The 27,965-nt window shown below is 42.9% G+C and overlaps 1 protein-coding gene across 1 annotated transcript in view; it reads left to right on the top strand.

Moving 5' to 3' along the window:
* TMEM132E (transmembrane protein 132E) overlaps positions 1–27,965 on the top strand; it is a 751,655-nt gene that overhangs the window by 549,343 nt on the left and 174,347 nt on the right. Inside the window, exon 4 of the mRNA XM_069757391.1 lies at positions 13,875–14,015. Coding sequence (XP_069613492.1) covers positions 13,875–14,015 — 141 coding nt within the window. The remainder of the gene's footprint in view (positions 1–13,874; positions 14,016–27,965) is intronic.

Raw genomic sequence — 27,965 nt, 5'->3', positions numbered from 1 at the left:
AAAAAAAAAATAGAATAAAATGATTTTTTCAGGAAGAATTTAGAAACCAAAGAAAATAAAATGATTTTTTCAGGGAGAATTTAGAAAACAAATAAAACAAAAAAAGGCTTTCTATGGCCCACTGAGTGAGAGATGACGCACACAGGAGTCAGGAGTGGCACACAAGCCCAGAGGCCAATATTTATCTCCCACTGATTGATGTAGTGATTTTTTCAGGTAGATTTTGGAACCCAAATCAAGCTAAAAAAAATAATAGGCTTTCTATGGCCCACAATTGGAGAGAGAGAGAGAGATGGCACACCCAGGAGTCAAGACTGGCACACAAGCAGAAAGGGCAATATTAATCTCCCACTGATTTGTTTTTTTTTTTTTTTTTTCAGGGAGACTTTAGGAAAAAAAAAATAGAATAAAATGATTTTTTCAGGAAGAATTTAGAAACCAAATAAAATAAAATGATTTTTTCAGGGAGAATTTATAAAACAAATAAAACAAAAAATAGGCTTTCTATGGCCCACTGAGTGAGAGATGACGCACACAGGAGTCAGGAGTGGCACACAAGCCCAGAGGCCAATATTTATCTCCCACTGATTGATGTAGTGATTTTTTCAGGTAGATTTTGGAACCCAAATCAAGCTAAAAAAATAATAGGCTTTCTATGGCCCACAATTGGAGAGAGAGAGAGAGATGGCACACCCAGGAGTCAAGACTGGCACACAAGCAGAAAGGGCAATATTAATCTCCCACTGATTTGTTTGTTTTTTTTTTTTTTCAGGGAGACTTTAGGAAAAAAAAATAGAATAAAATGATTTTTTCAGGAAGAATTTAGAAACCAAATAAAATAAAATGATTTTTTCAGGGAGAATTTAGAAAACAAATAAAACAAAAAAAGGCTTTCTATGGCCCACTGAGTGAGAGATGACGCACACAGGAGTCAGGAGTGGCACACAAGCCCAGAGGCCAATATTTATCTCCCACTGATTGATGTAGTGATTTTTTCAGGTAGATTTTGGAACCCAAATCAAGCTAAAAAAATAATAGGCTTTCTATGGCCCACAATTGGAGAGAGAGAGAGAGATGGCACACCCAGGAGTCAAGACTGGCACACAAGCAGAAAGGGCAATATTAATCTCCCACTGATTTTTTTTTTTTTTTTTTTTTTTCAGGGAGACTTTAGGAAAAAAAAAATAGAATAAAATGATTTTTTCAGGGAGAATTTAGAAAACAAATAAAACAAAAAAAGGCTTTCTATGGCCCACTGAGTGAGAGATGATGCACACAGGAGTCAGGAGTGGCACACAAGCCCAGAGGCCAATATTTATCTCCCACTGATTGATGTAGTGATTTTTTCAGGTAGATTTTGGAACCCAAATCAAGCTAAAAAAAATAATAGGCTTTCTATGGCCCACAATTGGAGAGAGAGAGAGAGATGGCACACCCAGGAGTCAAGACTGGCACACAAGCAGAAAGGGCAATATTAATCTCCCACTGATTTGTTTTTTTTTTTTTTTTTTCAGGGAGACTTTAGGAAAAAAAAAATAGAATAAAATGATTTTTTCAGGAAGAATTTAGAAACCAAATAAAATAAAATGATTTTTTCAGGGAGAATTTAGAAAACAAATAAAACAAAAAAAGGCTTTCTATGGCCCACTGAGTGAGAGATGATGCACACAGGAGTCAGGAGTGGCACACAAGCCCAGAGGCCAATATTTATCTCCCACTGATTGATGTAGTGATTTTTTCAGGTAGATTTTGGAACCCAAATCAAGCTAAAAAAATAATAGGCTTTCTATGGCCCACAATTGGAGAGAGAGAGAGAGATGGCACACCCAGGAGTCAAGACTGGCACACAAGCAGAAAGGGCAATATTAATCTCCCACTGATTTTTTTTTTTTTTTTTTTTTTTCAGGGAGACTTTAGGAAAAAAAAAATAGAATAAAATGATTTTTTCAGGGAGAATTTAGAAAACAAATAAAACAAAAAAAGGCTTTCTATGGCCCACTGAGTGAGAGATGACGCACACAGGAGTCAGGAGTGGCACACAAGCCCAGAGGCCAATATTTATCTCCCACTGATTGATGTAGTGATTTTTTCAGGTAGATTTTGGAACCCAAATCAAGCTAAAAAAAATAATAGGCTTTCTATGGCCCACAATTGGAGAGAGAGAGAGAGATGGCACACCCAGGAGTCAAGACTGGCACACAAGCAGAAAGGGCAATATTAATCTCCCACTGATTTGTTTTTTTTTTTTTTTTTTCAGGGAGACTTTAGGAAAAAAAATAGAATAAAATGATTTTTTCAGGAAGAATTTAGAAACCAAATAAAATAAAATGATTTTTTCAGGGAGAATTTAGAAAACAAATAAAACAAAAAAAGGCTTTCTATGGCCCACTGAGTGAGAGATGATGCACACAGGAGTCAGGAGTGGCACACAAGCCCAGAGGCCAATATTTATCTCCCACTGATTGATGTAGTGATTTTTTCAGGTAGATTTTGGAACCCAAATCAAGCTAAAAAAATAATAGGCTTTCTATGGCCCACAATTGGAGAGAGAGAGAGAGATGGCACACCCAGGAGTCAAGACTGGCACACAAGCAGAAAGGGCAATATTAATCTCCCACTGATTTGTTTTTGTTTTTGTTTTTTCAGGGAGACTTTAGGAAAAAAAAAATAGAATAAAATGATTTTTTCAGGAAGAATTTAGAAACCAAAGAAAATAAAATGATTTTTTCAGGGAGAATTTAGAAAACAAATAAAACAAAAAAAGGCTTTCTATGGCCCACTGAGTGAGAGATGACGCACACAGGAGTCAGGAGTGGCACACAAGCCCAGAGGCCAATATTTATCTCCCACTTTTTTTTTTTTGTTCCAGGGAAAATTTATAAACCCAATAAAAGAAATAATAAATAGGCTTTCTATGGCCCACTATCTGAGAGACAGAGAGAGATGGCACGCTTAGGACTGGCACACAAGCCCAAAGGCTAATATTAATCTCCCTTTTTTTTTAAGGGAGAATTTATAAAACCAAAAAAAAATAAATAAATAGGCTTTCTATGGCCCACTATTTGTGAGAGAGATGGCACGCTCAGGACTGGCACACAAGCCCAGAGGCCAATATTAATCTCCCACTTTTTTTTTTTTTTCCAGGGAAAATTTATAAACCCAATAAAAAAAATAAAAATAAATAGGCTTTCTATGGCCCACTATCTGAGAGAGAGAGATGGCACGCTTAGGACTGGCACACAAGCCCAAAGGCCAATATTAATCTCCCACTGATTGATTTATTGATTTTTTCAGGTAGAATTTAGAACCCAAATAAAGCAAAAAAAAAAAAAAATGGGCTTTCTATGGCCCACTGAGTGAGTGATGATGCACACAGGAGTCAGGAGTGGCACACAAGCCCTGAGGCCAATATTTTTCTCCCACTGATTGATGTAGTGATTTTTTCAGGTAGATTTTAGAACCAAAATCAAGCAAAAAAATAAATAGGCTTTCTATGGCCCACTGAGTGAGTGATGATGCACACAGGAGTCAAGAGTGGCACACAAGCCCTGAGGCCAATATTTTTCTCCCACTGATTGATGTAGTGATTTTTTCAGGTAGATTTTATAACCCAAATCAAGCAAAAAATAAATAGGCTTTCTATGGCCCACTGAGTGCGAGATGACACAGACAGGGATGGCACTCTAGCAGAAATGTCAATCTTAATCTCCCACAAAAAAAAAAAAAAAAAACAGGGAGTGTCCTTCAATTACTATCTCCCTGCAGTAATCTCAGCCAGGTATGGCAGGCAGCAATAAGGAGTGGACTGATGCACAAATTAAATAAAAAGTGTGTACAAACCAAAAAGATAGCTGTGCAGAAAGGAAGGAACAAGAGGATTTGTGCTTTGAAAAAAGCAGTTGGTTTGCACAGCGGCGTACACACAGCAATGCAGCTATCAGGGAGCCTTCTAGGGCAGCCCAATGAGCTACAGCGCTGAGGAAAAAAAAAATGTAGCTTCCACTGTCCCTGCACACCGAAGGTGGTGTTGGGCAGTGGAAATCGCTACAGCACAAGCGGTTTGGTGGTTAATGGACCCTGCCTAACGCTATCCCTGCTTCTGACGAAGCGGCAGCAACCTCTCCCTAAGCTCAGATCAGCAGCAGTAACATGGCGGTCGGCGGGAACGCCCCTTTATAGCCCCTGTGACGCCGCAGACAGCAAGCCAATCACTGCAATGCCCTTCTCTAAGATGGTGGGGACCAGGACCTATGTCATCACGCTGCCCACACTCTGCGTTTACCTTCATTGGCTGAGAAATGGCGCTTTTCGCGTCATTGAAACGCGACTTTGGCGCGAAAGTCGCGTACCGCATGGCCGACCCCGCACAGGGGTCGGATCGGGTTTCATGAAACCCGACTTTGCCAAAAGTCGGCGACTTTTGAAAATGAACGACCCGTTTCGCTCAACCCTATATTTCACCATTAAAGTAAATAAAAAAAAACTAGACAAACTTGGTAATGCAGTAATTGTACTGACCTGGAAAATCATGTTGCCAGGTTATGTTTACCACACAATGAACTCCGTAAAAACAAGACGTTAAAAACAATTGAGGGCATTGCATTTTTTTCCCACTTTAATCAAACTTTCAATATTTTTTTTTTCCAGTTTCAGTACGTTCTGTAGTAAAATTAATGGTGTTATTCAAAGCTACAACTCTTTATGCAAAAATCAAGCCCATAAATGGATTTGTTGATGTAGAAAAAAAAGTTATGGCTTTTGAAACAAGTGGGTGGGATGTCATTAAGGGGTTTATGAACTGTACCCTGCAAAATAAAATGATGAACTGTATCAAAACATTATACAAGTACTACTTATGATGTTCTGTGCGGGGCCTCCGAATCCAAAGGGGCCTACCTGAGGTTTCACCTCTTCTCCTGATGGCCAGTCCATGCTTGGCATGCAGCAGAGTCTACAGTTGTCACCTAAGGAGCCCATGTGTAGCATTCAAGTAACAGATATCGGTGCTGTCAATTACTGATATTGTTATATTGTTGCTGTCAGTAACATACAGAATATGCACACCTTAAGTTGTACTCATTATTACTAATTTCCAAACTAGCATACCAATTAAGTTAACTATCGGGAGTAGCTTTTTACTTTATATTTGTATACTTAATTTCCATATGTACCATGTAATTTAAAGATAGTCACCACTTTTTATTGGTGAACAGTCATATCACATAGTACACAATAAGCAGAGCTATGGAAGCACATGTAAGTCAGTTTCCAACCTCAGTCCTTAGTCATTTCATGTACAAACAAATGCGCGATCACAAACTGGATAATTACACAGGCCGTCTAAGCAAAATCACTGATAATCTCCAAGCAAGGGAAATTCTCCTGGCAGGAAGAGAAGAGTGAGAGGGACAAAACTATTAGACAGTGAGAGAGCGAAATGAGTCCCCAAGGAGAAGCCTTTACCATTGTACCATTTGTTCTGCAGTAATTGCCCAGGTTATTAGCATAACTGAGACTAACCATATGCTGCGCCATGTATCCTTTTATTAGGCCCAATGCGCTCACTGCCCCTAATCAGAGCGCTGCCCACGCCGGCATGCACACCATCCCTGGAGACAAGTGACTGAAGGCATGAAGCCTCAGAGCTCAGAGGTAGCCTTCTCATAACTATTCTCATCTCTTTTACCCTGTCGGATGTTTGGACCCTTTTAAAAAGATGTCTGCTTGTGTAATGAGCCATTGTTTGCCTGGAAAGATCAAGCTAAGATGGGACCTGTAAGTTGTCGGATACAGCATGAATCATCATCATGCTCATTAGACATTTGACTAAAAATGTGCAACACTCTGAAGTAGGTCTAATGAAAATGACCTGCCATCCTTTCTGAGCAGTGTCACAGCAAGAACAATTCATTCACGCCTTATTGAATGCGGTGTATTGCCTTGAATAGGAAACGCATCAGTGTTTGTATCAGAAACGTGACATTTCTTACTATAATTAGCATTAGTAGACCACAAATCAGAATAATGTGCATTTTACTTACACATTATTCATATTTGAAAAAATCTGGGTAATAAAATCCAAAACAGGCTTCACCTAAAATGAAGACACTGCAGCCCTATGCATGGAATGCCCCCCTCTCCCCGGAATAATGCATTGGCCATATACAGTGCAATAGATTGAAATTAGCAGGAAACCCCAATTTCCAATGTACATTGATTACAGAAAGTATTCAGACCCCTTTAAATTTTTTACTCTCTGTTTCATTGCAGCCAGTTGATAAATTCAAAAAATTTCATTTTTTTTCTCATTAATGTACACTCGGCACCCCAACTTGACTGAAAAAAAAACAGAAATGTAGAAATTTTTCAAAATTTGTTAAAAAAGAAAAACTGACATATCACATGGTCATAAGTATTCAAACCCTTTGCTCAGACACTCATATTTAATTCACATGCTGTCCATTTCTTTGTGATCCTCCATGAGATGGTTCTACTCCTTCATTGGAGTCCGGCTGTGTTTAATTAAACTGATAGGACTTGATTTGGAAAGGCACACACCTGTCTATAAAAGCCTCACAGCTCACAGTGCATGTCATACCAAATGGGAATCATGAGGTCAAAGGACCTGGACAAGGAGCTCAGAGACAGAATTGTGGCAAGGCACAGATCTGGCCAAGGTTACAACAGAATTTCTGAAGTACTCAAGGTTCCTAAGAGCACAGTGGCCTCCATAATTCTTAAATGGAAGAAGTTTGGGACCACCAGAAGTTTTCCTAGACCTGCTCGTCCAGCCAAACTGAGTAATCGTGAAAGAAGAGCCTTGGTGAGAGAGGTAAAGAAGAACCCCAAGATCGCTGTGGCTGAGCTCCAGAGATGCAGTAGGGAGATGGGAGAAAGTTCCACAACGTCAACTATCACTGCAGCCCTCCATGAGTCAGGCCTTTATGGCAGAGTTGTCCGACGGAAGCCTCTCCTCAGTGCAAGACATATGAAAGCCCGCCTACAGTTTGCTAAAAAACACATGAAGGACTCCCAGACTATGAGAAATAAGATTTTCTGGTCTGATGAGACGAACATAGACCTTTTTGGTGATAATTTTAATCGGTATGTGTGGAAAAAAACAGGCACTGCTCATCACCTGCCCAATACAATCCCAACAGTGAAACATGGTGGTAGCAGCATCATGCTATGGAGGTGTTTTTCAGCTACAGGGACAGGACAACTAGTTGCCATTGAAGGAAACATGAATTTGGCCAAGTACAGAGATATCCTGGATGAAAACGCCTTCCAGATTGCTCTGGACCTCAGACTTGGCCGAAGGTTCACCTTCCAACAAGACAATGACCCTAAGCACACAGCTAAAATTAACAAAGGAGTGGCTTTAGAACAACACTGTGACCATTCTTGACTGGCCCAGCCAGAGTCCTGACCTAAACCCAATTGAGCATCTCTGGAGAGACCTGAAAATGGCTTTCCACCAATGTTCACCATCCAACCTGACGGAACTGGAGAGGATCTGCAAGGAAGAATAGCAGAGGATCCCCAAATCCTGGTGTGAAAAACTTGTTGCATCATTCCCAAGAAGAATCATGGCTGTACTAGCTCAAAGGGTGCTTCTACTTAATACTGAGCAAAGGCTCTGAATACTTATGACCATGTGATATTTCAGTTTTTCCTTTTTAATAAATTTGCAAAAATGTCTGTATTTTTGTATTTTTCAGTCAAGATGAGATGCAGAGTGTACATTAATGAGAAAAAAATGAACTTTTTTTGAATTTACCAAATGGCTGTAATGAAACAAAGAGTGAAAAATGTAAAGGGGTCTGAATACTTTCCGTACCCACTGTATGCTGGGGAGCTAACTGTATATGCACTTATGTTGGGGAGCGGACTGTAAATGCACCTCTGCTGGGGAGCTATCTGTATATGCATCTCTGCTGGGGAACAAACTGTATATGCTCACTGGCTCCCATTCCCTCAGCGTATCCAGTTCAAATTGCTAATACTGACCTACAAAGCCATCCACAACCTGTCTCCTCCATATATCTCTGAACTAATCTCTCGATATCTTCCCTCACGTGATCTCCGGTCCTCCCAAGACCTCCTTCTCTCCTCCACACTTATTCGCTCCTCATCCAATCGCCTCCAAGACTTCTCCCGAATATCCCCCATCCTCTGGAACTCTTTGCCCCAACACGTCCGACTATCAACCACAGTCGGATCCTTCAGACGGAACCTGAAAACTCATCTCTTCAGGAAAGCCTACAGCCTGCACTGACACCGCTGCTGCCTCATCACTCTCGAAGCTACCGCCTCACCAACACCGGAGCTACCGCCTCACCAACACCGGAGCTCCTGCAACCCTCAACCTACTGTCTCCTTCCCCATAATCCTGTAGAATGTAAGCCCGCAAGGGCAGGGTCCTCGCCCCTCTGTATCAGTCCGTCATTGTTAGTTTGTTTACTGTATGTGATATTTGTAACTTGTATGTAACCCCTTCTCATGTACAGCACCATGGAATCAATGGTGCTTTATAAATAAATAATAATAATAATATGCTCATATGCTTGGGAACCAACTATATATGCACCTCTGCTGGGGAGCTGACTGTATATTCACAACTGCAGGGGGCTGACTGTATATGCACAACTTCTGGGGGGGCTAACTGTATATGCACCTCTGCTGGGGAGCTGACTGTATATGCACATTTTCTGGGTGGCTGACTGTATATGCACGACTGCTGGGGGGCTGACTATATTTGCACATATGTTGGGGGGCTAACTGTAATTGCACATCTGCTTGGGGGCTGACTGTATATGCACATATGCTGTTAACTAACTGTATATGCACATGTTCTGGGGGCTGGCGGTATATGCACATCTGCTGGAGAGCTATCTGTATATGCACATCTGCTGGGGAGCTGACTGTATACAGTATGTGTAAGCAGGTTCACGGGTGCAGTAATTGTTCCTCAATGTCATGCAGTCTGCTGAGAGCTGTAATACCGGCAACGGCCGGAATGGCTTCCTCAGGCATAACCCGCCAACATGCAATCCAGCTTCTGGCGGCAATGGGTGGTCACCGGTTTTGCCCGCTGAGCCCCTAGTCCATTAATATGTAGAGCCGAAGTGGGTAATGCCGTGGAAGTCTCTAACCGGGGCTTGCTCCGCCACACGCCTGTCATACACCTCACGATCCTGCATCTGGCACTCACTTCTCAATGCGAGCATTGCACACTGTCTGTCCGAGCACCTGAAGCTCTGCACACTCACTAGTTCCAAGAGGCCCTCATGTAACCTCTGCCGCGTCTCAGCTCCACACCCTCTCTCTCCTCACAGAGTGCGGCGCACACCTTCTTTCTTTCCCTGCCGGCGGGAAACTCTGCTCTTTTCCCAAGCTTTATTTTTTTGAAATTCTGTGGATGCATGATTGAAAAGCAATGTTTGACTTTCATTAGTTCATTTTCATAGATTTTTTATTTATTATTACTTTTGCCAGATTCAAGTTATTTCTGTGACCATTGTAAGTTTTTATTTCATTAAACAATTTTGACCACGTGTGTAATGCACATCTTCTGGGGAACTGGCTGTATATGGACATCTGCTGGGGGCTGACTGTATATGCAAATCTGCTGGGGGGCTGACTGTATATGCATATGTCCTGGGACAGGATGGAGACAAATTAGGCAGGAATATAGGGCAGGATGGAGACAGATGGGACAGGGTCATGGGGCAGGATGGAGACAGATGGGGCAGGGTCATGGGGCAGAAAGTAGACAGATGAGGCAGGGTCATGGAGCAGGATGGAGACAGATGGGCAGGGTCATGGGGCAGGATAGAAACAGATTGAGCAGGGTCATGGGGCAGGATGGATACACATGGTGCAGGATCATGGGGCAGGATGGATGCGATGGAGATGGGGCAGGATCATGGGACAGATGGAGCAGGATTATGGGACAGATGGGGCAGGATGGAGAGATCATTTGGGGAAGAATAGATACTCATGAGGGCAGGATGGGAGAACATATGGCTGGAGCCTGGAATGAGATACACGGCTCCAAGATGGGGGATATTATTACCATAGGGGCTAACTAAGGGATATTATTACTGCAGTGATGTGTTTATTTTATTTTTGTGGATACTGTTTTAAATGGGGGGGACGGTCCTGTTACTGTGCAGAGTGACACTGTGTTGCCTATTTTTTCTTCATCTGGTGTAGTGTAGAAGTTGGGAAAAATTAAGCAATGTGTTCTGCAAGTGGAGCTCTAGATTACTGTGTTATTTCATGCAAAGACAAGCCCTGGCTGGAAGAAGTGATGGCGGTCTGGGCTGGTTGAAGATGAAAAGCAAAGATGAAGGACTTCACCTAGAGACGTCACTGGTGAGTCACTGTATTATCTGTACATTGACACTATATACAGAGCTCCTATGTATAATGTCACCAATGAACACTGTATTACCTGTACACAGACACTGCATACTAAATGCATATCTCCTGTGTAAATTGGTATGTATGGTGATAGTATTGAGTTTTTTTTAATTAATCATTAGTATTGTAGTATTTAGTCACTCTGTGATGGCAATATGTTGTCTGGCCATGGTGTGGCGATATTTGTTCCTTGTATGTGCTATTATTCGGTCACTGTGTGGTGGAAATATGTGGTCTGGTCATGTTGTGTTGGTATTTGTTACTTGTATGTGGTATTATTGGTCACCATGTGGTAGTAATATGTGGTCTGGACATGGTGCGGCGGTATTTGCTTCTTGTATGTGAGTCGCCCACCAGGGCTGTGGGGTACTTGGTACCAGGTCTGTTACTTAAAGGGATGTGTCACGGCGGCGGCGACCCGGTCCGTGGCCCTGGGTGCCCATGTTAAAGGGATAGTCTTTAAAGGGATTTGTAAAATAAAAAATGTTTGTGATGCCACCTGTGGTATTTGGTCAGGGATGACCGACGCTGCTTAAAAGGGTCCTCTGGGGTGATGTTATGGTAGCCAGATGGTATAACTTCCCACAGGTGAAGTAGGTCCCCAGGGCTCCCGGTGAATAGATGGAGGATGATGCGTGGTGCAGTAAAGAACGAAGGACACAGTTGTGCAGTCGTTTTACCTGGTTTACAGATGTAGCAGGTAGCCACAGTCCAGGACACCAGATCACAGGTACAGGCAGGGTCCGGCCGGCTTGGAAGCGAGTTGAGTCCAGCGTTGTCAGGTGGAGTTAAAAGCCTTCCTTCTAGCGCTGTGTTATTATAGTCCCTTACTGCCTATGGCTTTGTAGCAAGGTCCTGTCATTTATCTCTGTCCTTTGTGTAAGTGGGACCCAAACCCGTATGACAGGTGACTCGAGCCTTTTTACAGGATCTCTATCACAACCCAGGCTCAATGTGTCACTGTGTCTCCTGGGTGTTGGGGTGAACAGGTGATGTATAATCCAGCTGTCCTGCCAGTTTCTGCTATGTGTCTTAAAGTCCCACAAAAGCCTTGGTCTTCCGGCTACCAGTGTCTGCGCTCTGTCAGGGATGTAGCCCAGTCGCAGCTATTCTCCTTTGTTGTCATTCTCCTTTGCTTCACTCTCCGGCACTTTAGCTAAAGGCTGTTCTTCCTTCTGTATCTCGCTATCTAGGAGCTACAGCACTTCAGGCTGTACGGCCCCTCAACTGTCCTTCTGCCTCAGACTGCTCCAGTCTCCTGTCCGGCACCAACTGTCTAACTCTTCCCAACTGCCTAGCAACTGCCTAGCAACTAACTCCTCCTCCCGACCATAGAGGGAGCAGCTCCCCTGATTTTGGGTGTAGAGCTCCCCCTTCTGGCCTGAAGTCAGAATGGTGTTGTATGTGCTAGTTACCTGTTAAAAGGAATCCTCCATCGCTTCCAAGCGTGACATCACTCTCCCCATGAGGAAAGCAATGCCACTGTGACAAACAGGACACTGGGGCATCACATATGTGTAATTATAGGTCACTATGTGGTGTTAATATTGTGTCTGGTCATGGTGCTTTGGTATTTGTCCCTTGTATGTGATATTATTGGTCATTTTAAAAATTGAAAAATAAATAAAATATTCCTAAATTGTATTGCATATTTTAACAAATGTTTAATAGGTTACAGTAGAGTAAGGCCCACTTTGTCATGGTGGCAGATTAAAAAAACCTTTTTGGCAAAACAAAAGCTGCTGGCTGTATGTGTGATCTGGTGATGGGAACTGTTAATGTGTAATTGATGAGAAGTGGAGTTTTTCCAAGAGAGATCAGTGGGACTGTGGACAGTTTGAGGGGTGAAGGTGGGCTGGGGTGGAACCTGGGCGGAGTCTCAAGGGGGCCCTAAAAATGTTGCCATTATTGGGCCCTAAAATTGCTAATGGCAGCCCTACCTGTAACCCACCACCTACCAGTCGGCATTTCCAGCTCTGCTTTTGACCACCCAGCCTGGTACATCATGATGGTGACCCTCGTGTAACATTGCACAAGGCTGGTTAATCTTAAGAAGAGCCACAGATGCTGGCAGGTAGGACAAATTCGCTCCCTTCTCACTCTCACATGCTACTGACATGACTGCTGGGCCGAAACCTACGAGTCGATCTGCTCCATCTGTGCTGGTTTTAAAAATCTATTCTTGTTTTCTCCTCCATAATGTTAATATTTGCAGTTTTGCTGGTAAAGTAGCTTTTGCGATATTGGCATAAAGACGTGTCGTAGTGTCTTCCACAAAGCCCGAGCGGCGTAGACGTCCCGTAGGCTGCACCTATCCACCACTAGGCAACTTATTGTCTCTGACTTTGTTTCCAGTGTGCAGGGGATGGAGCGTTTGTGAATGATAACAGAGCCCTCTGCAGGGCGGCGTGTCCCCTGCCTGCTTGTGCTTCGGGGGCTGCAGTGATTAGCGGCACAGGTAGCGGCTGTCAGCTGCTCCCCCGCCTGCCACTATCTTTAGATCCTAATTGTGTAATCAGGGCGCACAGCGGAAGGAGGGGCCGCGCTCTAATCTGTTATTCCAGCGTCTCAATAATCATACTCCCCGTCCTGCACATCTACCTCCCACCCTGTCAGCCTCGGTGATTCGGGGGGGCTCTACATTGTACCTTTCAATTAGCCCCTTCATTTGGAAAGAGATGAATGATTAGCCAACCATGCCGGATGAGCGTGTGTTGTATTACTGTCTCATGTTAGCAGCCGGGACATCTATTATTTGATCTCTGCCGTATTAATAGGCTTAGGAAGCGTTACGTTATTGTTGTGTCCGCGGTGAGACGCACCGGGCAACGGCCTTAGTTCCCATTTTCATCCTTCGCAGCCATACCCTATCTTGGTCATTCGTGTTTGTCTCCATCATTTTCACTTGTCGGGCGCGCACCCCTCCTAAATCATCAGTGGCGTACAGATAATAGGGTACAGTTTCCAAGACTCATTCATGATGAAACGCTGCCTGGCACAAAGCCAACTCACCCGCTTCTTCTGCCTTTTTTCTCTTTCTCCTCCCCGCCCCTTATTTTGTCTGCATTGATGTCTACAACATACAGTCACGTTAACACTGGGGATAAAGCCTCGGATGCACAGTATCACATCAAACGTATCCCACTCTACTGAGCATTTTCTACTTCCCCAGGGCGCAAGGAGCCTTTTATAGAACTTTAGAGGTGCGGCTGTTGCTGCCTTAGGGGGAGACATTTATGAAGGGGGCCAATAGTATCTCTTCAGTATTTCAGGTTTCCGACACATCTGAGTCTTCTAGGTCCCCTGCGCCGAACATCTGAGGAGTACAACCAATGTTCTTAGGCTCTGTGAATAGAAAAACGAAATCATGAGCGCCAAAAAATCAATAGGCTGACGGTCGGGACAATACCTGGCTTCATATATGTTCTTTTTCGTTTCCTCTACAGGGTGAAAGCGAAGAAAGGGATAAATTTGCAGAGTACCAAATCGCGGGATCTTCAGTGGGTCGTCAACTCCGAGCTTCTAACGGGTGGCAAACATTCCACTGCCACGGTGGACGTGATAAAGGTACAGAGGCTCCCTCCCAGGTATGCTACTCTTTTATGTCACTTTCCGGAGGCAACTCTGTAACAATCCAGTTATAATATTACAGCAATGATCTAATACAGAGGTGAGACGAGAGCTAGCTGCTGTGTAGAATGTTGCAGATCGGACTATGTTCTCTGAATATAATTATGTAAGTGCACATAAAAAACACATCAGTCACCAGTATTACTAATAAAGGGAGTCTCTCAGCAGATTTTTGCTACCCAATTTGATAATAGCATAATGTAGGGGCAGAGACCCTGATTCCGGTGATATATCACTTACTAAGCTGTTTGCTGTCATGTTGCTAAATCACAGCTTTATCTTCTGCAGATCTAGCAGTTCTCTGAATGCTTAGCTCTTTACAGTCCCACCCACACCACTGATTAGCAGAATTCTGTTCATGTACAGTGTAGACAGAAAGCTGTAGGGGTAGGGTTATGCAGAACTCATTAATACGTCTGCCTACCTGGCAGCAGGACTACTAGTCCTCTAGTGATATTCTCCTGCTGATAAGTGATTTTGTCAAAACTAAACTAAGCAGACCACAAAGTAATAAATCGCTGGAATCAGGGTCTCTGCCCCTACATTATGCTGCTTTCAGATTAGGTGGCAAAAATCTGGTGGAAGATTCCCTTTAATGGGAATCTGTCAGCAGCTTTGACCAAACTGCAAACATTGTTACTTATGATGAGGATGTGGAAACAAAAACAAACATCCCCGTGTTATCATGCAGCTGGTATAAGGGAGAAGTTCTTAATTTTAGAGCGGCGTTTTTAAATGCTGAGAGGAGAAAAGCATCAGATCTGGGTCAGTGGGGATTCACAGGGGTGAGTATCACTATTTTTATTGCTTTCAGCAATCTGAAGCATTTTGTTTTTTGCAGGACAAGTTGTACTTTTGAACGACACCATTGATTTTACCATGTTGTGTGCTAGAAAACAGCAAAAAATTCCAAATGCAGTGAAATTGCAGAAAAACTGCAAGCCCACACTTGTTTTTTGTTTGGCTTTTTTACTAGGTTCGCTTATTTTTTTGCGTGCCAAGCTGACATTTTTAATGATACCATTTTGATGTAGATCCGTCACAGCGACCAAAAAAACATAATTCTGGTTTTTTCTCACTACGCCATTTGGCGATCAGTTTAATCCTTTTTTTATCGATAGATCTGGCGATTCTGAATGTGGCGATACCAAATATGTGTAGGTCTGATTTTTTTTTTATTGTTTTATTTTGAATGGGGCGAAAGGGAGGTGATTTGAATTTTTATATATTTTTATTTTTTATTTTTATATATATTTTTTTTTAATTTTTTAAATTTTGGCATGCTTCAATAGCCTCCATGGGAGACTAGAAGCTTCCATAACCCGATCGGCTCAGCTACATGCAGGCGATGATCAGATCGCCTCCATATAGCAAAATTACTCACTTGCTATGAGTGCCAACCACAGGGTGGCACTCACAGCAAGCCGGCATCAACAACCATAGAGGTCTCAAGGAGACCTCCGGTTGTCATGCCAACACACCAGTGACCCGTGATCACGTGACGCAGGTCACCGGTGGGCGGTTTCCGGCGCGATCTCTGGAAGCTCTTATTAAATGTCACTGTTAGTTTTTGACAGCAGCATTTAACGGGTTAATAGCCACGGGTGGATCGCGATTCCACCCACAGCTGTTCAAAACATCTGATATGTGCCGGGAAAGATGTGGGCTCACCGCCGAAGCCCACATCAAAGAGAGGGAGTCCGATATCTGCGTAAATGTACGCCCGATGTCAGAAAGGGATTAAAGACAATCTGTCAGCAGGTTTTTGCTATGGAATCTAACAGCAGCATTTAACGGGTTAATAGCCACGGGTGGATCGCGATTCCACCCACAGCTGTTCAAAACATCTGATCTGTGCCGGGAAAGATGTGGGCTCACCGCCGAAGCCCACATCAAAGAGAGGGAGTCCGATATCTGCGTAAATGTACGCCCGATGTCAGAAAGGGATTAAAGACAATCTGTCAGCAGGTTTTTGCTATGGAATCTAACAGCAGCATGATGGAAGTGTAAAAAGTATTCATACCCCGTGAACTTTCCCACATTATTTCATGCTACACCCATAAACTTAAATGCATTTTATTGTGATTTTATGTGGTATACCAACACAAATTAGCAAGTATTTGTGAAGTATGTAGGAAATGATACAAGGTTTTCCAAATATTTTAAAAATATAAATCTGAAAATTGTGACATGCATTTATATTCAGCCCCCTGAGTCAATACTTTGTAAGACCACTTTTTGCTGGAATTAGTGCTGCAAGTCTTTTGAGTTATGTCTCTACCATCTAAAGGCTGAAATTTTGCCCATTCTACTATGCAAACTAGCTCAAGCTCAGTGAGACTGGACGGAGAGTGTCTGTGAACAGAAATTTTCAGGATTTGCTGCAGATTCTTGATGGGATTTAGGTCTGTACTTTGACTGGGCTATTCATACACACGAATATGCTTTGATCTAAACCAGTCCATTGTAGCTCCGGCAGTATGTTTGAGTTGTGGTCATGCTGGAAGGTGAACCTACACCCCAGTCTTAAGTCTTCTGCGACCTCCGATAGGTTTTACTCCAGGATGGTTCTGTCCTTATATTCATCCATCTTCCTATTATCTGATCAGCTTCCCTGTCCCTGCTGAAGAAAAGCATCCCCACAGCATGATGATGCCAACATTGTGTTTGATGGTGGGCATGGTGTTTTTAGGGTGATGTGCAGTATAATCTTTCTACCATAGATAGCATTTTGAATTTTGCCCAAAAAGTTTGCTTTGGTCTCCTCTAACCAAATCACCTTCTTCTACATGCTAGCTGTGTCCCCCACATGACTTTTTGCAAACTGCAAATAGGACTTCTTAAGCTTGCTTTCAACAATTGGTTTCTTCTTGACACTATTCCATAAAAGACAGATTTGTGGATTAATAGTTGTCTTTTGGACAGATTTTCCCACAAGAACTGTGGATCTCTGGATCTTCTCCAGATTGAACATGAGCCTCTTGGCTGCTTCTATAATTAGGGCTCTCCTTGCTTGTGATGTCAGTTTAGATGGACGGAAATGTCTTGGAAAATTTGCAATTGTGTCTTACTCCTTCCATTTTTAGATGATTGATTGCGCAGCTCTTTGCGAGATGTTCAGAAGTTGGGATACTTTTTTTTTTTAGATCCTAATCCTGTTTTACTCTTCTCCACAACTTTATCCCTGACCTGTCTGGTGTGTTCCTTGGTTTTTAAGATGCTGTTTGTTCCCTAATATTCTCAAGCAAACCTCTGAGTCTTTCACAGAGCAGCTGTAGTTATACTGAGAGTAAATTACACAAAGGTGGACTCAATTTACTAATTATGTGACTTTGGGGCAATTGGAGACTCAAAATTTTTTTTTTAGGTTTCTCAGACTACAGGGAGCTAGATACAAATGCAAGTCACAATTTTCAAATTTATATTTTTTAAATATTAAGAAAGCCATGTAACATTCCCTTCCCAAATACTTGCTACTTTGTGTTGATATATCACATAAAATCGCAACAAAATACATTTACATTTGAGGGTGTAACATGAAAAAATGTGGAAACATTTACGGGGAATGAATATTTGACAAAGCACTGTAGGTGAACTAGTTTGCACACTTTGGCAGTGGTAATTTCCTGCTGATAAAACACCAATTGTATTTAAGTTACAACACAAAGTCTAGTATGCTACACTTCCGTAGTCTCAGGGTTTCTTCCCCTTCATTATGCCGCTCTCTGATTAAAAAGCAAAAACCTGCTGACAAATTTCCTTTAAGTCTTATTATTTTACTTGCCGATATAGCGCCATCATACTCCACAGCGCTTTACAGATATGATCATCATTGTCACCATTGGGCTGCACAACCTAAATTCCTCCCTTGGCGTGTGAGAGGTAACCAGAGTACCCAGAGGAAATTGACTCAAACATGAGGAGAACATACAAGATCCTTGCACATGTTGACTTTTTTGCCATATATAAATGAGGTAGGACTAGACTAGCATGGCGTTGATTCCGCCAGACAAGTCTGGCCCCAGATCCTACATTCATGCTCAGGTTGACATAGTTGACACCTTCCACTGACTTCAGCCAGGTTGTCACAACTCTTAGGTATGCACGCATCGTTCTGCCTGCCTGAGAGTGCCCAAACAATCTGGGTGAAGGCTCTGTCTGCTGCTTCATCTGTGCATTGAGCATTCTCAAACAAGCAGTTTGCTTTGTGTGTTTTTTTGTGCACATAATATTTGATGCAAGGTCAATGTGTGGCGGTTGTCATCCCTTCCCCCCGAATACAGGATTTGAGGGTGAACTAGTTTTTATGGAATCAATGAAATCAATATCACAAGCTATACTTAACCCCTTAATCACCGCCGATATGCCTTTTATCGGCATCAGCTAAGGGGCCTTATTCCTCAGCACCGCTTTTTATCAGTGCCGAGAAATAAGGGTATAGGCCCCCCAGCGTAAGAAAATCTCCGGGGTGTTGGCTACCGGGGGAAGCCGAGAACACAGAGAACATGATTTGGGTTGTTTTTTACCATCCCCATTCTTGTTATCACTGTTATTCATTGAATAACAGTAATCACAATAAAAAAGTCAGATCTCCTATTAATTTCTTTCTCCTGTGATAGGATCTAGCATACCATAGGAGAGAGAAATGGGGTCCCACGAGTCTCCCCGGACAATCCTGCTCTGTCCCACGGCCTTCCGCATCTTCTTCCTGGAAGAAAATATTGGGCACATGTGCAGTGTGCCTGCTGAGATCTGCCGGACGGTACCTGGCAACAATAAGGGATTTTTCCTATTGGTTCATTTTGATCACTGTGATAGACCCTATCAAAATAAAAAAAAGAATAAATCAAACCCCCCTTTGTCACCCCCTTAGTTAGGTAAAAAATAATAAAATAAAATAAATTTATTTTTTTCCATTCTTTGCAATTAGGGTTAGGGTTGGGGCTAGGATTAGGGTTAGGTTTGGGGTTAGAGCTAGGGTTAGGGTTGGGCTAAGGTTAGGGTTGGAGCTAAGGTTAGGGCTGTGTTGGGGTTAGGGTTATGCTGGGGTTAGGGTTGTGTTGGGTTTAGGGTTGTGTTGGGGTTAGGGTGGTGTTGGGGTTTAAGTTGTGTTGGCTTTAGGGTGGTTATGGGGTTAGTGTTGTGGTTAGGGTTAGGGTTGGGATTAGGGTTAAAATTGTGTTGGGATTAGGGTGGTGTTGGAGTTAGGTTTGTGGTTAGGGTTATGGTTGTGGCTAGGGTTAGGGTTGGGATTAGGGTTAGGGGTGTGTTGGGGTTAGGCTTTACATTAGGCCTGTGTGTCATGCCGTGTACCTGCTGCCACTAATAACAGCGAGAGCAGGAGCAGATGATGGGAGTATTCATTAGCTGCTCCTGGGTGGTAAATAAATTATTTAAAAAAAAAAAGGGTTCCCCCTATTTTTGATAACCCACCAGGCAAAACTCACAGCTTGGGGCTGTCAACTTCAGCAAGGCTATTTATCAAGAACAGAGGGGTCGCCACGCTGTAGTTTTTTAATTATTTAAAAAAATAATTAAAAAAAACGGCATGGGGTCCCCAGTATTTTTGTTATCCAGCCAAACAAAACTCAAGCCCTTTAATTGAAAGGAAGACACAGACTCCCTTAATAATCTCAATTATACCATACTTACGAGCTCGCCCATTTCCCCGATGCCCTAGTTCTCCTGTAAAAAAACAAAAATAATAAAACAACAATATTCCTCACCTGTCTGTCGTTCTGTCCCACGCCGTAATCCATGCCTGGGGTGTTAGTGTTCAACCTGGACAGTCCCAGGATGTGACCGTCCAGGCTGAGAACCACTGGAGCGCAGCCTCAGTGACTAGCGGTGATGTCATCGAGGCTCCGTTCCCAGCCGGGATGTACTGAGGTGACCTTGGTGAGGGGCGTCTATTGATTGGTACCCGAACCCGAACTTTATTTAACTGTTCGGCCGAACCCGCCAGACCCCAACATCCAGGTGTCCGCCCATCTCTATTTCTTATTTTATAACTTTGTTTTATAACTTTATAAAATATAAACTAAAACAATGGATATTCTTATATTACAGAAGTTTTACAGTGTATTTTACCTCCCATCGAATGATCATACATGCTAGTATATTTCTTCTTGTGCCCACACAGAAGACACTATTTTATTTAGAGATTAATAGTGCTGACTTTTTAAGAAATCTAAAAGCCTGTTTTAAATACACGTCCAAGGTAGAAGAAAAGCATAATTACATTGAAGTGTAAACCCCCCGCAGGGAAGTGGTCTAAAGCAGCTCTCTCCTACTAATCCATTAATATTTCATCAGGCTGTTTTCCTAAAAGGTGATTGTGATCACTTTAAATTCATCGTCTGTCTCTAACCTTTTGAAGGCCGATTTCAATCTGCATTGGAAATGGCACACGAGACCCTCGGTTCTTATACGGCACTGCTTGTTTCCAGAAGATGGCAACATGTAATATATACCGTAATATATATACACACATAGTTATGAAAATCTGCAATGTCATTCCAACAAGAAATGGAGGAAATTACTTTTATTGTGCCAAAGGTTTACTGCTATGTATTCATACCTGCTGTAGGGAACAGAGAACGCAGTCTAGCAATAATTACTGTCATACTGAAAGGTCAACTTTCTTCCTTGAAGACAATATACCTAATATTTCTGTAACGTATACTGTAGTTTTATGACCTTCTTAGACTAGTGAATTAAAATTTAGCAACTTACTGACCAGAAGACTGAAGAACTTGGGTCTTGGAGTCACTAAAAGGAGAGATGATGATGTCTGTACAGAGCTGCGGAACACAGCGAAAGAAAAGAAATGAATGACTAAATAAGGTGCAACTGTATGTAATAGCGCATATTGTGGTACTCATTAATCACAACAGCACACAGCCTAATAAGTGATAAATCATTGACATCAGTGTCTCAGGCCCTACTTCAGGGCTGACAGAATCAGTGTCTCAGGCCCTACTTCAGGGCTTACAGAATCAGTGTCTCAGGCCCTACTTCAGGGCTTACAGAATCAGTGCCTCTGGCCCTAATTCAGGGCTTACAGAATCAGTGTCTCAGGCCCTACTTCAAGGTCGACAGAATCAATATCTCAGTCCCTACTTCAGAGCTGACAGAATCAGTGTCTCCGGCCCTTCTTCAATGCCAACAGAATCAGTGTCTCAGGCCCTACTTCAGAGCTGACAGAAACAGTGTCTCAGGCCCTACTTCAGGGCCGACAGAATCAGTGTTTCAGGCCCTACTTCAGGGCTGACAGAATCAGTGTCTCAGGCCCTACTTCAGGGCTTACAGAATCAGTGTCTCAGGCCCTACTTCAGGGCTTACAGAATCAGTGCCTCTGGCCCTAATTCAGGGCTTACAGAATCAGTGTCTCAGGCCCTACTTCAAGGTCGACAGAATCAATATCTCAGTCCCTACTTCAGAGCTGACAGAATCAGTTTCTCCGGCCCTTCTTCAATGCCAACAGAATCAGTGTCTCAGGCCCTACTTCAGAGCTGACAGAAACAGTGTCTCAGGCCCTACTTCAGGGCCGACAGAATCAGTGTTTCAGGCCCTACTTAAGTGCTGACAGAATCAGTGTCTCAGGCCGTACTTCAGAGACAACACAATCAGTGTCTCAGGCCCTACTTCAGAGCCGACAGAATCAGTGCCTAAGGCCCTACTTCAGTGCCGACAGAATCAGTGTCTCAAGCCCTACTTCAGAGCCAACAGAATCAGTGTCTCAGGCCCTACTTCAGAACAAAGACAGAATCAGTGTCTAGGGCCCTACTTCAGAGCTGACAGAATCAGTGTCTCAGGCCCTACTTTCAGGCCAACACAATCAGTGTCTCAGGCCCTACTTCAGAGCTGACAGAATCAGTGCCTCAGGCCCTACTTCAGTGCCGACAGAATCAGTGTCTCAGGCCCTACTTCAGAGCCAACAGAATCAGTGTCTCAGGCCCTACTTCAGAGCAAAGACAGAATCAGTGTCTAAGGCCCAACTTCAGGGCCGACAGAATCAGTGTCTCAGGCCCTACTTCAGAGCTGACAGAATCAGTGTCTCAGGCCCTACTTCAGAGCTGACAGAATCAGTGTCTCAGGCCCTACTACAGGGCTTACAGAATCAGTGCCTCAGGCGCTACTTCAGGGCTTACAGAATCAGTGTCTCAGGCCCTACTTCAAGGCCGACAGAATCAATATCTCAGTCCCTACTTCAGAGCTGACAGAATCAGTGTCTCAGGCCCTACTTTCAAGCCAACATAATCAGTGTCTCAGGCCCTACTTCAGAGCTGACAGAATCAGTGCCTCAGGCCCTACTTCAGAGCAAAGACAGAATCAGTGCCTAGGGCCCTACTTCAGAGCTGACAGAATCAGCATCTCAGGCCCTACTTCAGAGCTGACAGAATCAGTGTCTCAGGCCCTACTCCAGAGCAAAGACAGAATCAGTGTCTAGGGCCCTACTTCAGAGCTGACAGAATCAGTGTCTCAGGCCCTACTTTCAAGCCAACACAATCAGTGTCTCAGGCCCTACTTTAGAGCTGACAGAATCAGTGCCTCAGGCCCTACTTCAGTGCCAACAGAATCAGTGTCTCAGGCCCTACTTCAGAGCTGACAGAATCAGTGTCTCAGGCCCTACTTCAGAGCTGACAGAATCAGTGTCTCAGGCCCTACTTCAGAGCTGACAGAATCAGTGTCTCAGGCCCTACTTCAGAGCTGACAGAATCAGTGTCTCAGGCCCTACTTCAGAGCAAAGACAGAATCAGTGTCTAGGGCCCTACTTCAGAGCTGACAGAATCAGTGTCTCAGGCCCTACTTTCAAGCCAACACAATCAGTGTCTCAGGCCCTACTTCAGAGCTGACAGAATCAGTGCCTCAGGCCCTACTTCAGTGCCGACAGAATCAGTGTCTCAGGCCCTACTTCAGAGCCAACAGAATCAGTGTCTCAGGCCCTACTTCAGAGCAAAGACAGAATCACTGTCTAAGGCCCAACTTCAGGGCCGGCAGAATAAGTGTCTCAGGCCCTACTTCAGAGCTGACAGAATCAGTGTCTCAGGCCCTACTTCAGAGCTGACAGAATCAGTGTCTCAGGCCCTACTACAGGGCTTACAGAATCAGTGCCTCAGGCCCTACTTCAGGGCTTACAGAATCAGTGTCTCAGGCCCTACTTCAAGGCCGACAGATTCAATATCTCAGTCCCTACTTCAGAGCTGACAGAATCAGTGTCTCAGGCCCTACTTTCAAGCCAACACAATCAGTGTCTCAGGCCCTACTTCAGAGCTGACAGAATCAGTGCCTCAGGCCCTACTTCAGGGCCGACAGAATCAGTGTCTCAGGCCCTACTTTAGAGCTGACAGAATCAGTGTCTCAGGCCCTACTTCAGAGCTGACAGAATCAGTGTCTCAGGCCCTACTTCAGGGCCGAAAGACAATGATGCTGACATGTCAGATTTCCCTTTCCCCTGCTCCCCTTTCTCTCTACATACTGTGTGCACATGGTCTGTATGCTCTTTCCCTTTCTAACTGCCCTCCTGCCTACACAGTGGTTTAGTACAGCGTGTATAAATTGCCCTCCCTAAAGACCTGAATTCTTCCCCTCTCTTTCCACACCCTATTTTGCTGCTTACAACATCCTACCATAACTTTTGCTAACTTTAACATCTAGAGAATGAAGGGGGAGACCAGGCATAGCCATGAGCAGAGTGCTATTAAATGGGTTTTCCAAAAAAATTTCTGTGCTTTATAGGTTTGTAGCTGTTAAAAATAACAAAATTATCTTAATTCAACATCCACTGTTCCAGTGATGCCACTGTACCGCTGCTCACAGTCTCTGTTGACAGGCTGCAGTGGTGATGTCATGATTATAGCACACACGACTACTTCAATGACTGCATAAAATGCACACAAGGGCATACAGCAGTCTGTAAGCAATACTGTAGATGTATGCAAACAGTGACTATATGACATTTTGACTGCATTACTGCTATATACAATCTAATATATAAAGCTGAATGTGTGTGTATGTGTGTATGTGTGTGTGTATGTCCGGGATTGGCATCTGCACCGTCGCAGCTACAGCAACAAAATTTTGCACAGTCACACGTCTGGACCCCGAGAGCCTCATAGGCTATGTTGTGAAGCGAAATTTTAACCCCGCGCGTTCCAATTCACCAAACAATTTTGCCCCTATCTACATAATGGGGAAAAAAGTGAAAGGAAAAGTGTTGGAGGCGTCGCAGCTACAGCCACAAAATTTTGCAGTCACACGTCTGGACCCCGAGAGCGTCATAGCCTACATTGTGAGGTGAAATTTTAACCCCGCGCTTTTCAATTCACCAATTTTGCCCCTATCTACATAATGGGGAAAAGTGAAAGGAAAAGTGTTGGAGGAAAATTGACAGCTGCCAGATGTGAACAAGGGGGACTTAAAGAATGAGCGCGATGGCGCCAAAGAGTATATACCGTACAGTTGCTAAGGTGGGGCCCCGACATGGGATACTCACCACACACGGGGATATGAACACACACAAAATGCGCCACACACTGCCACGTGCTTGAACACATATTACCCTCAGCACACATTTCACCACACATACACCAACCTCGCCACATAAAAGTCGAAACACAAAAGTCGCCGCTCAAAACTCGCCACGCGCAAAACTCGCCACATGCAAAAACTAGGCTCACGCAAAACTCGCCACAAGTGCAAAACTCACCTCATGGAAAACTCGCCACATGCAAAACTTGCACACGCTCAAAAATTGCCACATGCACAAAAGTTGCAACACATGCAAAAGTTGCCTCACACAAAACTTGCACATACTCAAAAGGCACCACACATAAAACTCACCATGCACAAAACTCGCCATGCGCAAAACTTGCTGCACACAACTTGCTACACTAACCTGTCACATGCAACTCGACACACAAAAAGTTGCTAGACGCATGTTGCCACACAAAACTCATCTCACAAAAGTCGCTACATGCATGTTGCCACACGCAACTCAACACACACAACTTGACAAACGAAACTCGCCCTAAAACACACTCAAGTCTGGTATTATCCTTCAAAAATAAAAATCTGATTAATAAGCAGACAAACTACAAGAGCAACAAATGTACCATATAGGAAATACAGCAGCTGTCAGTCACATGACCTGTCTAATATGTGTATGTGTGAGCTAATATATACTGCCAGGGGGAGGGCTTCCTGTTGGCTGGGGATTTATCAGGCTGCCAATTTAGCTTACAAATACTGAGGTAAAAATACTGAGCAAATAACGTGTGAACAAGGTCTAATACAGGAGGAGATGACACACAGGTATATACTATATACAGGGGAGATGACACACAGGTATATACTATATACAGGAGGAGATGACATACAGGTATATACTATATACAGGAGGAGATGATTCACAGGTATATGCTATATATAGAAGATGACATACAGGTATATACTATATACAGGAGGAATTACACACAGATATATACTATATACAGGGGAGATGACACACAGGTATATACTATATACAGGAGGAGATGACATACAGGTATATACTATATATAGAAGGAGATGACATACAGGTATATACTATATATAGGAGGAGATGACATACAGGTATATACTATATACAGGGGAGATGACACAGCAGGTATATACTATATACAGGGGAGATGACATACAGGTATATACTATATACAGGAGATGACATACAGGTGTATACTATATATAAGGGAGATGACAAACATGTATATACTGAGGTGAAAATGAGAGGTGTGAGGTGAAAATGAAAAGGTGTGAGTTCAAAATGAGAGGAGTGAGGGAAAATAGTGGAGTGATCGGAAAATGACAGATGTGAGGTCGAAATGACAAGTGTTAGGGAGGAATGAGAGGAGTGAGGGAGAAAATGAGAGGTGTGAGGGAGAAAATGAGAGGTGTGAGGGAGAAAATGAGAGATGTGAGGGGGAAAATGAAAGATGTGATTGGGAAAATGAGAGGCGTGATGGGAAAATAAGAGAAGTGATGTGCTATAACTAACCACAAATATTTACTATGCCCAGGCAACGCCGGGCTCTTCAGCTAGTATACATATAAAAATGAAGGTGCTTAGTTCAGAAATTGCCCAATTCATGTGTGCCCAGCAACCACCACAAGGTGACCTTTCATTGATTGGACCCTAAAACTAACATTTATCAAACATGCCTCTTCAGGCTATAAGCCTACACATTTAAAGGGCAGGTAGGATCTAGTATTAATTTTAAACTGACTTAGGCTGATGGGATGAAATTCAAATTTGATATATTCAATGTTTGAATACATCTCAGCGCTTACACAAGATTACTTCAGCTAATCACTGGGCTCAGTACCCTTGTTCTTGCTTCATCTGCATGACCACTGTTCCCAGTGATTGGCTGCAGCGGTCACATTCAGTGTAGTCCTGATGTCATTCCGATGTGTGACAGAGGCAGTGAAGGTGAGATATCACTGGAACAGTGGAGGGTAAGTGAAGCAAATGTTATTACTTCTAATTCTCTCAACAGAGTCCAGAAACTGAATAAAAAAGACTCTTTTAAATTTATATCTAAAACAACAGGGCAACAAGCTATGTGAAGGGAAAGAAAAAAAAAAGTGAATAGGTATCGATACAACCCTACATTTGTTACAAAGCTTTATCTATGGCTATAAAGAGCCTAAAATGGCTCTCATCCAGGGAACTATTGAGCGACTTTAATGTGCACAAGAATGTCTCCATTTATTCCTGAGTCCCACCAAGCTTTTTGAAAACCACATTATGTAGACCTGCCAGCTGAGAAAAGGTTAAGCCACACAATAGAGTTTATATATTTGATCTGTTTAAATTTAATTGCACTTTTTTTTTTAACAAAATCTGACAAGCTCTGACTACGGGCACATACTGTAGTTATTAACAAGTCTTAAGATTTAGAACAATTTAAGAAGCATAATGTACATTGAACGTCATTATGTAAAATATTAAATTATTCCAAATTCTTCAGCCTAAATTGAATGGAGTGGAGCAAAAAAAAAAAAAAAAACTCATTACAGTAGTGAGGCCTGAATCAATCCACTCCACAGCGGTGCAAGGACATTAGACCAACACTTTATAACTCATTAAAATAAATTCTACTTTGCCTCGAGAAGAGTATCAGAACAATATAGGCATAATAATATGCCAAAATAGATATTTCTATAAAAGCATCCAATGAAGTGGCCATAGCACTTTCAGAACCAGAATAAACAATGAATTTAAAGGGGCTGTTCCTATTGAAATGTAATTGTTCAAAAGGGTTACGGAGATGTTTAATACCAACAGACAGAGCTGTTAGTCGTCCTCCTCTGGTCCAGTATTGCCTCTCCGATACGGCTCTGCTCTTTAGTGATTGGCTGCTTGAGTGACATCATGTCTGCGGAACTTGTAACCACTGATGTTCACAAGCTGCAGACACCATGATGTCAGGTCATCCTGGGGGTCTAGTAATCACAAGAGGAGCCTGGATGCCAGCTTTTGAGTAACGGCTGAGTACCATCCCGTCAATCTTTTTGCTCAACTCTTTCATAAATTTAATTTGTTTGACTTTTCTGCACATCTCATTATTCTCATTGTTAAGCATACACAGAGTTACACAATGCAGTTGCCATTATGTTTTTTTTTTGTAAACTGTAGTTTAGTAAAGAGGCATTCCTTCTATCAAAGTTTTTATCATCTTATTTTATTGCAATCATCATATTTGGCACTATATACTTACAATTGCTCATATTGCCTTTCTACTCAGATAATTCTTCTCTTTTCCATTAGGTCTGTGACATCATGTGATTAAAAACTAACTAGCTGAATCCTCCTAAGCTCTACGTAGAAACAGGAGGTCAATTTTCCCTGTATGAATCATCGG

Source organism: Ranitomeya imitator, chromosome 3 (genome assembly GCF_032444005.1).
Source record: "Ranitomeya imitator isolate aRanImi1 chromosome 3, aRanImi1.pri, whole genome shotgun sequence".
Classification (NCBI taxonomy): Eukaryota; Metazoa; Chordata; class Amphibia; order Anura; family Dendrobatidae; genus Ranitomeya; species Ranitomeya imitator.
Note: the sequence above shows the minus strand (reverse complement) of the source record. Positions and strands in the feature narration are given on the sequence as shown.